Source organism: Megalobrama amblycephala, linkage group LG13, assembly GCF_018812025.1.
Source record: "Megalobrama amblycephala isolate DHTTF-2021 linkage group LG13, ASM1881202v1, whole genome shotgun sequence".
In the NCBI taxonomy this organism is placed as follows: Eukaryota; Metazoa; Chordata; class Actinopteri; order Cypriniformes; family Xenocyprididae; genus Megalobrama; species Megalobrama amblycephala.
The window spans coordinates 34,127,952-34,142,632 of record NC_063056.1 but is presented as its reverse complement, the minus strand read 5'-3'; the positions used below and the strand labels follow the sequence as shown (position 1 = coordinate 34,142,632).

General features: G+C 35.1%; 1 protein-coding gene across 1 annotated transcript in view; it reads left to right on the top strand.

The window, feature by feature from the left end:
- Positions 1–14,681, top strand: part of si:dkey-246i14.3 (ephrin A4) — a gene marked incomplete at its 3' end in the record, with an annotated part of 56,770 nt that overhangs the window by 35,853 nt on the left and 6,236 nt on the right. Inside the window, exons 2-3 of the mRNA XM_048153324.1 lie at positions 5,104–5,399; positions 11,459–11,527. Coding sequence (XP_048009281.1) covers positions 5,104–5,399; positions 11,459–11,527 — 365 coding nt within the window. The remainder of the gene's footprint in view (positions 1–5,103; positions 5,400–11,458; positions 11,528–14,681) is intronic.

The following is a 14,681-nucleotide window of genomic DNA, read 5'->3' as shown; positions in this document are numbered from 1 at the left end:
TTAGTTTTAACAGCAGATGGCGCTCTAGGCTAGTTTTTAACCACACACTCAAATGCTCACGAAGAAGACTGCTGGACAGGCTGAGTCATGTAAATTGTTAAATATACTTGCATTTTGGCTCAGAATCATTTTATGATGTGAGATTAATGTAAAAATAGTCCACTGCAAACACCCTTGTAATTCGCTTCAACCTTTTCGAACTTGAATGATTATTTTAGGTTTAAGTGGTGTGTGTAAAGGAACTGGAAGCAAACAGAGTACGGGTGTTTCTAAAGCGCGTAGTGCCATCTGCCTTTAAAAAACTAAGCTCAGAATCGATTCAAGAGAGAATCGGAAAATATCAGAATCTGCATGTTTTAAAATGTCAATGCCATTGTTTTGTCTCATATGAAAGCTTGTTTCCGCCACTGAATAAAAAAAATTAAAAAAGTAATTGCAACTTTTTATCTCACAATTCTAACTTTTTTTTTCTCAGAATTGTGATATAAACTTGCAGTTGTATATAAAGTTGCACTTGCAGTAAAACATTACAGCACTATTAAGTTATTTGAACTTATTTCTTCTCTTTAACTTCAATTGTCATGACAAGTTTTGGGTTTTGAACTCAAGTTTATAAGTTTTTAAAAATTAAACAAAGTAATCTATTGTCTTGATTATTTGTTGAAACAAAGGTTATCTTTAAGTTGAGTTAACTTATGTTTAGTTGAGTTCACTCGCATTAAGGCAGCAGGTGAACTTTCATTTCTAAGTTTAACCAGCTGAAATTTTTTTTTTTTTCTTCTTCTTCTCAGAATTGCGAGTTTATATCTCACAATTCTGACTTTATAACAGGCAAATGTGAGTTATAAAGTCAGAATTGCAAGATATAAACTCACAATTTTGAGTTATAAAGTCAGAATTGTCAGAACAGTCTTGTCAATTCTTATCAATTGTCAATTCCCTCAGAATTGGACTTTATAACTCACAATTGACCCTTCGCAAAGACCCGCCCCCCCAGTTACTGTTTCTTTGTCCGACAAGCCATGGCGTCACAGAATGAAAAATACATAGCGGAGCAAAGAGGACACTGACAACACGTCGACAGACAAGACGGAGCAGGTTACTTATGATATTAACCAAAGTCCCAGCTTTCAAATTGTGTAATTTTTTTTTTTAAGAAATTAGAACAATAAAAACTGTTTTGTGGCTCTTTAATGTGTCATGACAGATTGCTGAAGCGCCTTAGCTCCAGTGGCTCGTGAACTGATCATCTCTTCCTACTAGTTAATTAATAGCATAAAATAAACATGAATGAACATCAGAAGGAATGTTGTTTCAAACGCGGAAAGACGTCACACACCATTTTTCAAGTTCAAGTCCACTGAGGTTAATCTTCTAACTCCTGACTGCTTTGTTAGACAAAATGGTGGATTCGGCATTATGATTGGTTAGATCGCTTGTCAATCAAACTCCAGACGAAGGGTCAATTGTGAGTTTATATCTCACAATTCTAAGAAAAGAAGTCAGAATTGCGAGAAAGTCAGAAATGCAAGTTTATATATCGCAATTCTGACTTGATTTCTCACATTTCTGACATTATAAGTCTCAATTGTGAATTCTGAGATAAAAAGTCGTAATTACCTTTTTTATTTTTTATTCAGTGGCGGCCAGAAACAAGCTTCAAATAGTCTCAAGATGCACACCAGTAATGTGTTTTTTCTAAGGCACGTTTATAAAAGCTACTTAAATGTCCTAATTGAAATAAGGTCTAATCCTGGCTTAATCTAAGTCCTGCCTGTGAAACTAGGCCTATAACAGGAGGAAAGGTCAAACAAGCCCCATTAGTTCTGGTCCAGAGTTCATTTATTCAACTGTGACACCATAAACAGTTACAATATGAGATGATGGTCCCTTCAAATGGGCCTGATTGATGAAAGTTACATTTGCTTGACAGCTAATTAGCAACTTATAGATGTCTCATCACTAGCCAAGCTTGCAATATTTGTAAATATGACATTTGCTGTCAGATCTTGGATGGACTATGATGTGATAGTTTGATGAAGAGATGATCTTTATCTTGAATCACTCTTGATGGTTTAATATGAAAGCTTATGGAAAGATGACCTCAGCCACACCATTTCCTGTATTTTCTGGCTTCTCTAACAAGTTTACACCACAGATATTGAGGTAATTTCTTAACTAGGGCATAGACTGTGGGTCGGATACCTAGTTTACTCTGTAACTTTCTCAGTTTCTCCCTCTGCACTCCATCTGCCTCAATCTGTTTGACTCCCTTGCTCTTTCTGTCTCTGGTCTGGAGTCTTTCATTAGCCTTTTTCCGTCGTCTCTCTGTCCACCCACTTAACTCAGGATAACCCCCTCCTCGTTTTTCTGCCCGTGTGCGTTCTCTTCCTCCCTTCTTTCCTTCTCAGACTTCCTCTGCCTCCTTCGCTCTGTCGCTTCTTCACAAAAGACTCCCGGTGACAGACCTGGACCGGCCGCCTTGCTCTCACATCCTGTCTTTTCTTCTTCTCCTCCGTGGCCTCTTCTCATCCCTCGCTCGGTTCATTCTCTGGCACACACGCACGCTTGCAGTGAAGAAAGACCAATTAAAATCCATCTTGTCTTCTTGCTGTCTCCCACCAAACTCTCTCTAGGGTCACTAATTAAAATAGAACCCTTTCTTTACCTCCCTCCATGTGTCTGTCTCTCCTCTCTGTAACCCTTCTCTCTCTCACCCTCACCTCTCTTCCTGTCTCGCTTCATCTGCGCTGCTCCTTTGCTCTGGTTCTCACCTGTTTTTCCACAGTCTGTAGTTCATCTGCACTTCTGAAGTACCTGTGAATGGAGCTACAAACTTTCTTTCTTTCTTTCTTTCTTTCTTTCTTTCTTTCTTTCTTTCTTTCTTTCTTTCTTTCTTTCTTTCTTTCTTTCTTTCTTTCTTTCTTTCTTTCTTTCTTTCTTTCTTTCTTTCTTTCTTTCTTTCTTTCTTTCTTTCTGTCTGTCTGTCTGTCTGTCTGTCTGTCTGTCTGTCTGTCTGTCTGTCTGTCTGTCTGTCTGTCTGTATTCACATCTGTTCTTTCACTTCTGTTCTTTCTTTCTTTTTCTTTGTCTGTCTGTCTGTCTGTCTCTGTATTCACATCTGTTCTTTCACTTCTGTTCTTTCGTTCTGTCTGTCTGTCTGTATTCACATCTGTTCTTTCTGTCTGTTCTTTTGTTGTCCTGTCGTTCTGTCTGTTCTATCGTTCTGTCTGTTCTATCGTTCTGTCTGTTCTATCGTTCTGTCTTTCTATCCTTTCTGTCTTTCTGTCCTTTCTGTCTGTCTGTCTGTTCTTTCTATCTTTCTTTCTCTCTTTCTGTCTCTGTTCTGTCTTTGTCTGTCTGTCTGTCTGTCTGTCTGTATTCACATCTGTTCTTTCTGTCCTCTTTCTGTCCTCTCTTTCTGTCCTTTCTTTCTGTCTGTCCGTCTGTTCTTTTGTTCGTTTTGTCTGTCTTTTCTTTCTGTCTGTCTGTCTGTCTGTCTGTCTGTCTGTCTGTCTGTCTGTCTTTCTTTCTTTCTTTCTTTCTTTCTTTCTTTCTTTCTTTCTTTCTTTCTTTCTTTCTTTCTTTCTTTCTTTCTTTCTTTCTTTCTTTCTTTCTTTCTGTCTTTCTGTCTGTCTGTCTGTCTGTCTGTATTCACGTCTGTTCTTTCTGTCTGTTCTTTCTGTCTCTGTCTGTTCTTTTGTTCGTTTTGTCTGTCTGTCTGTTCTTTCTGTCTGTTCTTTCTGTCTCTGTCTGTTCTTTCTGTCTGTTCTTTCTGTCTCTGTCTGTTCTTTTGTTCGTTTTGTCTGTCTGTTCTTTCTTTCTGTCTGTCTGTCTGTATTCACATCTGTTCTTTCTGTCTGTTCTTTGTTTGTCTTTCTGTCCTCTCTTTCTGTCTCTGTCTGTTCTTTTGTTCATTTTGTCTGTCTGTTCTTTCTGTCTGTCTGTCTGTCTGTCTGTATTCATGTCTGTTCTTTCTGTCTGTTCTTTTGTTGTCTGTTCTGTCGTTCTGTTTGTTCTATCGTTCTGTCTGTTCTTTCATTCTCTTTCTGTCCTCTCTTTCTGTCCTCTCTTTCTGTGTCTGTCTGTCTGTTCTTTCGTTCATTCTGTCTGTCTGTCAGTTCTTTCTTTCTCTCTTTGTCTTTCTGTCTCTGTCTGTTCTTTCTGTCTGTCTGTCTCTTTCTTTTTCTTTCTTTCTTTCTTTCTTTTTTCTTTCTTTCTTTCTTTCTTTTTCTTTCTGTCTGTCTGTCTCTTTCTTTTTCTTTCTTTCTTTCTTTCTTTCTTTTTTCTTTCTTTCTTTCTTTCTTTTTCTTTCTTTCTTTCTTTCTTTTTTCTTTCTTTCTTTCTTTCTTTCTTTCTTTCTTTCTTTCTGTATTCACATCTGCTCTTTCTGTCCTGTCTGTTCTTTCATTCTCTGTTCTTTCTGTCTGTTCTTTCTTTCTTTGTCCGTCTGTCTGTCTTTCTTTTTATTGATGGTGTCTTGTACACACTTCCTTTTAAAGTCAACAGTGTGTAAACAAATGGGAAAGTGAATTTATTTACCAAGCCCCTAAGGACCATTCTATGCTAATTCTTCCCCTATTAGTGCAACTTGACTTTTGACTTTGTGTGTGTGGAAGGAGAAGAATGAAACTCACTAATTAGCATGAAGCTGTTATTGAGAGCCATGGTCCGTATCTGGTGCTGTGTGAATCTTTTGACCTTACTGAAATCCTCAGGGTTTCTCTTTTCTTTCATTGTTACCCTGCAGTATCACTCGGGTAACATAAAACGTGTAAATGGCTTGTCTAACTTTAACTAATCTTTATTTTACAATTCACATTGTTGCTGCATCCTTCTGTCTGTATCATCAGGTACTAATTTTTTGTAATGTTAAAGCCTTTGTTTCTCATCAGTGACTGACTGACTGATAACTCTTAATAATATTCCATGAAGCAGCCAAGCGAGTGCAGATCCGAGAATGATTCAGTGCAGATCTTGCTGACGCATCTGAAATCTGTTCTGTGGAATTGGAAAAATGCCAGTTTTAGTGATTGTGGCCATGAATTTCTCTCATGATGGAAATACACCCTCTAATATCCCCCCTCTCTCTCTTGCTCTCAGGTTAACAGGAGATGATTACTCTGTCCAGGTCAATCTGAGTGATTATCTGGATATACTGTGTCCCCACTATCCTGCCGACCACCCGACGAGCGGCCCTGTGGAGACTCTGGCTCTCTACCTGGTGGCTCAGCACCAATTCAGGGGCTGCGTGGAGACTAAAGATGCCATTAAGAGATGGGAGTGTAACCAGCCATATGCTCCCTATGGCCCTGTCAGATTCTCTGAAAAGATCCAGCGCTTCACACCCTTCTCCCTGGGCTTTGAATTCCTTCCTGGAAACCATTACTACTATAGCTGTAAGTGTTGGAGAACATACACAGAAACGTCAATCAGGGTGACAACATATCATTGAAAAGATACATTTACACTAAATACAACTCAAACTAGGATACAACCTAGTTTACACTACCATTCAAACGTTTGGGGCCGGTAAGATTTTTAATGTTTTTAAAAGAAGTCTCTATATTTATTTGATCAAAAATACAGTAAAAACAGTAATATTGTGAAATATTATTACTATTTAAAACAGCTGTTTTTTATTGTAATATATTTAAAATCGAATTTATTCCTGTGATGGCAAAGCTTAATTTTCAGCATTATTACTCCAGTCTTCAGTGTCACATGGTGGATTAATCGCAAAGTTTAACCATCATATTGTGAAAGTTTGCTTCTTTTTTTTTTTCATGTCAGTTTAAACATTTTTTTTAAAGCCATTTTACACCTCATGACCTTGGGAAACATTACTGACGATGTGCCCTATAGCATCAGAAGATGCTTCATAAGTACTCAAAGTGTTCTTTAAATAATAAATAGAATGCAAAGTTATATTTGCTCCACCGCCCCCACCCCGGCCACCTCATGCTAACTTTTTTTTTTTGCAGAATCAAAAATTATCCGATCTATGACTCAAAACTTATATGATCTGAACTGTGAGTTTTGTGATCCATTGCACCCCTAATTTTTTAAGGATTTTTGGACGAATAGAAAGTAAACAAAATATTTATTAGCATTTATTTGAAATAGAAATCTTTTGTAACATTTAAAATGTATTTACTGTAATTTTTAATCAATTTAATGCATCCTTGCTGACTAAAGTATTAATTTTATTCCCCAAAAAAAAAAAAAAACGTACTGACCCCAAACTTTTGAATGGTAGTGTATGTAATATAAAACAAATTATGTACAGCTTTGATTTAGTTGCTAACTCCTGGTGAGCAGGAGTTGGTATGTGTTTTTGTGTTCATCTGCTTGTGTATCTTTTTTTTCCCCTTTTTTTTTGCATTTATATGAATGAGAATATAAGTGAAAATGCTCCTTTTCTGCCCTTTGGCTCCACCCTCATCCTCTCGCCTCTTCTGCATGAAGCCCAAAAAGGAAGGAAAGATGGTCTGTGGCCATAAAATTACATGACAGTTTTCCTGTTTTTTACAGCTTTGGTTTCAGGCCAAAGCTCTTCAATTCCCTCTTCTTATTTCTTCTTCTTCTTCTCTCTCTCTCTCTCTCTCTGGGTTAGAAAGACACACATGGCATTTTTAATGAGAATGTTGCAAAAAAAGCTTGAAACTCTAGAATTGAAGTAAAAAATTAATAATATATATATATATATATATTTTTTTAGTTTTATATTTTAGTTTGTTTTACCAGTGGCCAGTGAAAGGAGGTTCTTAACCTTTAGAAAATGTTGACATTAACCTCAGGAGGTCAAACTAAATATATGGGTTGTTCTTTTTCTATTCATTCGCAAGTATTGCTACACTGTTACATTTGTAAGCAATTTGTTACTTTTGTAATGCTGTAAAAAGATTGTGCACAAAATCTAGTCTAAATATTAGGGTCATTAAAATTAGTTATTAAAGAATAGTTTCCAGTTAATTTAAAAAAAGAGTAAATAATAATTATGACAAAAATAGTTCTTATGATATTAATATCAGGTAAACATATTAGGTCAAAATTATGATGTATGGTTTTAATTGTTAATGCAATCCAGAAGGTCAAGACCAAAATCACATTGAGGATACAGACATTTGATGTGTTTAAAACTAGCTGCATTTATTACTAAATTAATTTTAGTTTGTCTAACAACAAAACCAAAAGGTCATATGCTTCCTATAACTATTGCCGGAAGAACCCGCTTTTTCTGGCGTGTTTGCACCACAGGAACTGGGAATGAATTTAATTCTAGGAATGCCTTTTGGGGGTACTAAATTATCTCAGAGTAGTCTAACCCAGCACAGTAGGAACTACCAGTGACGTAAGTGTACGTTGATTGGCCGAACGCATGCCATTTGAAACTACGGCACTCGCCATTTTTAAAAAGCAGCGTAAACGCATACTTATTTCACAAACTAACTCCACAATCATAGAAAACAGGAATAGATGGGCCGACGCCGGAGTCCAGGCACTTCTCAACCAATCACGGCATCCCTTATCCTCCAGTTGTTGATGTTGTTGAATGCCTCACTTAAATGACTTCACTGTTGTCCAGCTTACATCACATTAGAGTCTCTACTGGTGGTGTGAATGCAACCAGGAAAATGGCCCTAGGAAAAAATGTAGTTCTCGGGGGACCGCCCTGGTGGCTAGTTCCTATAACTGAGTTCCTGTAACTAACTAGTGCGAAAGCCTCTCAAGTAAACTAAGAAGGCGTGATGGAGTCTTGTAAGGTGAAGGATTGCAGTCATGAGGGAGAGAGTAGAAGAAGAGGAAGGAGTGTCTTTGAAAAGAAAGAGCGGGACAACAACGGCCAAAGAGAGGGTGGGAAAAAGAGAAAGAGACAGAAAGGGGGGAAAGTATCTTTACATAAATTACAGCAGTGCTGACCTGGACAATAGAGCATTGTTCAAGCATGAGAGTGTATACACAGCACAGAGCCTTTGTGTCAAACTTCACGAACCCACCCCTGTGTGTGTGTGTGTGTGTGTGTGTGTGTGTGTGTGTGTGTGTGTGTGTGTGTGTGTGTGTGTGTGTGTTTGTCTATTGTTCACTTCAAAGAAAGCGTAACAATGTGTCTGTCTTTTTAATTGTTTAAGCTTGATCCTATAGCTGAAAACAAGGGATCAGTGTGTCCGATGTAAATTCAAGTTGTAGTTTGTTTGTGTGTGTGTGTGCATGCGTACAGGAGCATTTGAGGATGAAACAGAAGAGATAACTACTAAAGAGTCATGCTTTCAAGACAAACTAGACTTTAATACAGGAAGTACTTTTAATGGTGACCCTTCCATTGGCTTGTTTCCTTTTAGATTGATAACATGGCTCAAGTTTTGCACAAACTTGTGAAGTTTATGCAGCTTGAGTGTGACTGTCATTAAATCAACAGGACATGGGTCAATGAACTGATGATTTTACTTTTTTATTATTATAAATTTAAATATTACAATGTACATAAAGATCATACATTGACTGGATATACCACTTCTATAATGAGCATGTTTTGATTTCTGTATTAAAATGAACATAATTTTTTGCATTTTTTTTTTTTTTTTTACATCTTAAAATTTAAAAAAATATTTTAACAAAACTACTTAATGTTTTAAAAAAATGTTTAAAATATAGTTTGGTTGGCCACCCCAAAAACTATTTATTTTATTGTTTTCTTAATGATTACACAACATATTAGCTCAATTAAATTTATACTTTTCTTGAAAAACATATAAAGGATTTTCAAAACCATGTGAAACCAATATGAACACAAAGAATACATTTTCTAACAACTAGATTTTTTTTCTTTTGTTTATCGTGGACATTCCAATATGTCATTGACCCCATTCCAAATACAAGACATTTTTCAGTTCACTTAAATGCACAATATGTAAGATTTTTGTTGACTTGTGTACTTGGATTATCCCAAATGTTTCCAAGAATGTTTAAATCCAGAGAAATAAGTAATTTCAACCAGGACACATGGCTGTGTCCGTGTCATTAGCAATCACTCCAACGGCTTTAAGCCACACCCTGCTTCATACTACAGTAATGTTAATAAATCTTTAAAAGATTAGCTCATCCATTAATAAGATTTCTGCTTGAGTCTCATCAAATTCTTTTCCACCGGCTGTAGACGTGAAGACAACAACTCCCATGATTCCGTGAAATCAAGGCGTCATCAAGCTACGCCTTTGTTTTAAATAAGCGACCTCTAGTGGCGAAAATTACACATTGTGCCTTTAAATTTATATTCTGGTAAAATAATTTTTGGAAAAAAAACAAAGGCATTAAATAAGAAAAAGAGTAGCCCTTTCACTAGTGGTCTCAGACTTTTGCTTTGAAATCCAGAGTTCTAACGCCATGAACACACACCCATAAGGTACGGCACAAATGCATATGGGGTTCAGAAAACCAAAACACACACCACACACACCCACACACATACAGCCCCTCTGGAGTCAGCCATTCTCATTATCGTCAATGTGAAATTACTGCGCATGCTAAATGGATGTATCTGCGGTTGTTAGACGTTCGGTTAAAAGCCTCTCTACTAGATGAAAATGGCCGCTGCTGTGGTGTGTGTTACTGAAATGGCTGTTATGGATTTATGGTTATGATTAAATGTGGAGCCAGAGACGCTCTTTAAAACGGCAGACCCACTCAAGCCTGAATTTAAGCGTGTCTACCTCAGACTTGCAGCTCGGTTTCTGGGAAGAGATTCATGATGGCTTTATAGCCGTTATAACATGGCCCGATGCTAATGAGGTATGCACGGCATTATAGGGCACACGCTGCGTTTCAGGGTGTTTATTCGTGTGTACGTGTACATGTTCATGTACATAAATTCTGTCTGTGTGTAGAAGTTAGACTTACCCTTCTTCACATTAACACAGCAGCATGCTCTAGCAGTAAGAGTCATCATTTTAAAGGTGCAGTGACTAATCTTTTCTTCCTTTTTAGGTAGAAATTAATTATATTTTTGCCAAATATGTTAAGATAAAAACTCACAAGTAGCCTAATAGCTGTTTTATTTGACATTTAGATGGTCGTCTTGAGGTGGCTGTTGAAATCACACATATTACCATTGCCACATTTAATGCATTAGAAATATACTAATCCATTTAGATATTACATTTTGCTATGTTTTGCCGTTGTTAGGAAGTTTTTTTTTTTTTTTTGTTATATATTATACAGTATATAATATTATACAAAATTATTATACAATATTTTACAAAAAATATATAGTATTTAGTTGAGGCTGTTTATCGTTATGTTTTAAAGTATAAATTATGGCTGTATTATTATATTTTTATTTTATTATATTTTTTGTAGAGTTATTGGTGATTTTTAGAGGAAACTGATGTTCAAACTGATGTTCAACTGATGTGGTGTAATGCTGTTGCCCTAATTGGAATCGTGAATATTTTTGTCTGAAAAAAGATATAAAAATATCTTTAATTTTGTCAAAATGCAGTAACTACACGTTTTGTCAAAATTGTGTTATGACTGAAATTGGGTCTCTTCTGATCTGTCAGAAAGGTTCAGCTAAACTTTGCTCCAATTCGCTGAAAACTAAGTGAAAGAATTGACATCAAATGACATAAAAATTCAATCATAAAACTTAGAGGCCTTTTTTTTTTTTTTTTTTTTTTTTTTCAGATTCAGTGTTGGCGCGCACTGCATTTTGAACTACTTTTTCAAAAAGCTTCTTTGACTGCAGTTGAACTACTTTTTAAATGAGTAGCTTGACAAGCTACAGTTTCGGGATTGCCGTAAATTAATATCATTACATGCTATAAACCGACTTCCTAAAAGGCTTTAAAAAGACTCGGAGAACCTTTTAATTTGCAGTAAAGAACAAAGCAAAAGTGTAGTCTGATGTAAATTACACACACATTATCACCAACATCCAAAATGTTTCATAGTCAGAACACCAACTTTTTTCTTTCCCACTAAGGAAATGTTAGCCTGTGTTTGAGTGGTTTGATGCAGCAAAATTCCTTGTGTAATTTTGTTCAAAACGAGTATATGCGGTCATGCTTGGATCACACTTAGGAGATGAGCTGAAAGCAAATATGACCTCCAGGTGTGTAAATAATGTTGTAACGGTGTAATCACGTAAGTTTATGAAGTGTGAATGTTTGCACGGAGCCCATCTGACTGCATCAATGTCCATCATTTGTGGAACGGCTCACAGTCGGTCCTGCCGAGCTCAGCATTAACGAGCCTGTTACAGCTCCTGCTTGCGTTAATGGATTAGCCATTCCATCAGAGTCAAGCAGTCTTTTTATGGCCCAGGGTTATATGTGTATTTGTGTTTTGTGCGAGCAGTCTAAAGCATCGATTTGGTGGCAACAAATTTAGATTTCTCTTTCCTAGTGTCAAAGACATCAGTCTCCTGTTTTATTCTCTCTCTCCATCTCTTTCCTTCCAGCACTATCCACAGACGATGGACCCCCCCTCCCTTGTATGAAACTACGAGTCACTGTGTGCTGTTCACCAAGTAAGTACAGTCCTCTCTTCATCCTCTAGGTTTTTTTTTTTTTTTTTTTCCGTCCACACTTTTTTCCTTGGAAAAAAAGCATGTCACCCCCCCACACACCCCCTCTCACGCAATCAGACATGCCCCGCTCTCTGCACGCAACCGCTCTCTCGTTTTTCTCCCTGCCTACCTTCTGCAGATTTGTCCTCCTCTTCCGATTTTCCCTCTTCTGCTAATGCATTCCCCCTTTCCCTGGTCATTTTATTATTTCGTTCTCGGCCACAATGTTTTAAGTGCAGAGTAAAAGAGTAAAATTAATGTCGTAATTGTATTGCTGTATACAGCAGTCGCCTTCTGTTGTCGGGAAATAACACATTTATTTTAAAATGAGAAATTTGTATATACATATAATTTGCTATATTCAAAAAAAAAAACTAAATGTCGTAGTAATGCTAATAATAATAAACAATAATAACGATGATAATATGGGATTATCACGATAATGATATAATAAACATTTATTATAATAAAACAATATGTTTTTGAAATTCAAATATTTTGTAGATAATAAATTAAATTTTTTTAAATTATTGAATTTTATATATGCACAACACAATGTTTATAATAAAAAACATTGATTTTGTTGGTATATTATTTACAAAAATATAAATACAAATTCCAGTTTCAAAACATTTTTTTAAATATTATGATTTAAATTATTATTATTTAAATTAAATGTATATGTTAACTGTTTATTTATATAGATTGTGTATATGTGTGTGTATATATAATATAATATATAATAAATAAATATATAAAAAAAAAATATATATATATATATATATATATATATATATATATACACACATATACATATTCAGGAATTTCTATGTATATTTATGTAAATTTCAATTGATATTTTATTAAACTATAAATTTTTTTATATATATAATTCCTATTTTAAAAAAACATTCATATATATATATATATATATATATATATATATATATATATATATATATATATATATATATATATAATATAATATAATATAATATAATATAATATAATATAATATAATAAAATATATTATAATATATAATAATAATTAATAATAATAATAATAATAATATATTCTATTTGGAAAAATATAAAAAATTAAACCAATTTAATAACAATGATTTAATAAATATATATATATATATATATATATATATATATATATATATATATATATATATATATTTATATATTATTTATTTATTTATTTATTTTTATAAATTTTTGAAAAAGGAATTTGTATGTATAATTTATGTAAATTTCAATTTAACATTTTATTAAACAGTCTATATATTAATAAAATATCAATTGAAATTTACATAAATATACATACAGATTCCTATTTCAAAAATGTATAATAATTTAAAATAATACACTGCTTTTTTTCCCTTTTCCTTTTGTTATAACATGATGTGTGAAAGCTTATGTGTGTTACTGTGTGTGTGCGTGTCCTGTGCGTCGAGCAAGGCTGGCTCTCAGACCCCTGCAGTTATGTTGACCTTCCGCTCGGCTTGGTTGATGCGGGATCAGCAGGGAATGCCGCCCAGTAAGAGTGGGAATGGCAGTCCAGTCCGTAAGCCGTCCGACCCAATTCCACCTCCTGCTTCACACACATGCACAGACACGCACACCAACTCAAAAGCTGTCTAACCCAATATCTAAGTTCTGCCCTGGCCCCAAACCTGCCTTCTGGCCTCTCGCAGTTTCTCTAACTTTTCATGGAACCGTTTGTAATAATTCAGCTATGAAAATGTTTTATGTCTCTTACAGGTTTGTTTGACTGGAGATCAATAGCACTGTTTAAATTTCTCAGTTGCTCCGTTAAGTAGGCAACCATTGCATTTGTTCCACAAAAAGTAAATCAAACAGAAACTCGGTTGTGAAATCAAATTCTTGAAGTCTTTAAGGAGATGCTTTGCTAAATTCTGAGTGTTGTGTAACCTTCACTGAGAAATATCTAGTTTCTAGTTTGCGGTTGGGGCAGAAAATGCTTGTGCAATTGATTTGAAATATTTGTATGTAAAACATCTGTAGCAGAGAATGATCTGAGGAGGATGTGTTAGTTATTTTAGGAGCAAATATTTGATAAGAGAAGATGGAGTTTTTTGTTGTTTTGAAGAGGCAAGGGTTCTTCATTCTGACTAACATTTACTTTATCCGTGGAAGATGCTCTACTGAATGCGTGGAATGACAACTTTTCTTCCTCATCTTTGCACATTTTCCTTTTCTCATGCTCTCGCTTCAGATGCTCCATCTCTTTTATCCCTTCTCTCTTTCCCTTCCTCTCTATCTTTTCCCCTCTTTTTCTGTTCTTTGACCGAAACTAATCCAGACTAAACTGTAGCATCCCTGCTTCTCCCTCCCTCCTTTTTTCTTTCTCCTCCTTGTGTTTAGTCTTTCCTGGAGTGGCACTAATCTTCCCCACTCTGTTTCTTTTAGTCTTTTCCTCCCCTCCCTCATTTTTATGATCTGTCGTTACCAGAGCAAAACTAATCAGAGTCTTATCCACTACACTTTCACTGAGTTTCATCTCTCTTCAAACCCTGTCCATTTCTGGAATTCTGCACATCTTCTATTCCATCTGTCCATTGCATCATGGTCCTGAATAGTTATAGACAGACACACACACACACACACACACACACACACACACACACACACACACACACACACACACACACACACACACAAAATATATTGATATATATGACAGTTCTTAAGCATTTTGGTTGATAACTGTGATTGATTGGCCGATTAACATAAGTTTTCTTTCGTGTGTCTGCTTTTTGAGTGATTTTAACTAGGTTCAATAGGGATATGTGGTATATTGTATAATAATATATAATTTTCTATAATATTATGTAATGTAATATCATAAAATATATTTATATAATGTTTTTAGCATTAATCGATTTTGGATCACTCTTATTATTATTCCTACAGCATATTTCATACAGTCTTCATGAATTCACTTGTATACAAACTACTTGTTTTAGTTTTTTATTTTGTGTTTGAATCTTTCTTTTTAACAATGTAGTATAAATTCGGTGGGGGGAAAAAAAAAAAAAAAAAAAAAAAATCTGCTTATCTGTATTGGCCAGAATTTCAACACCAT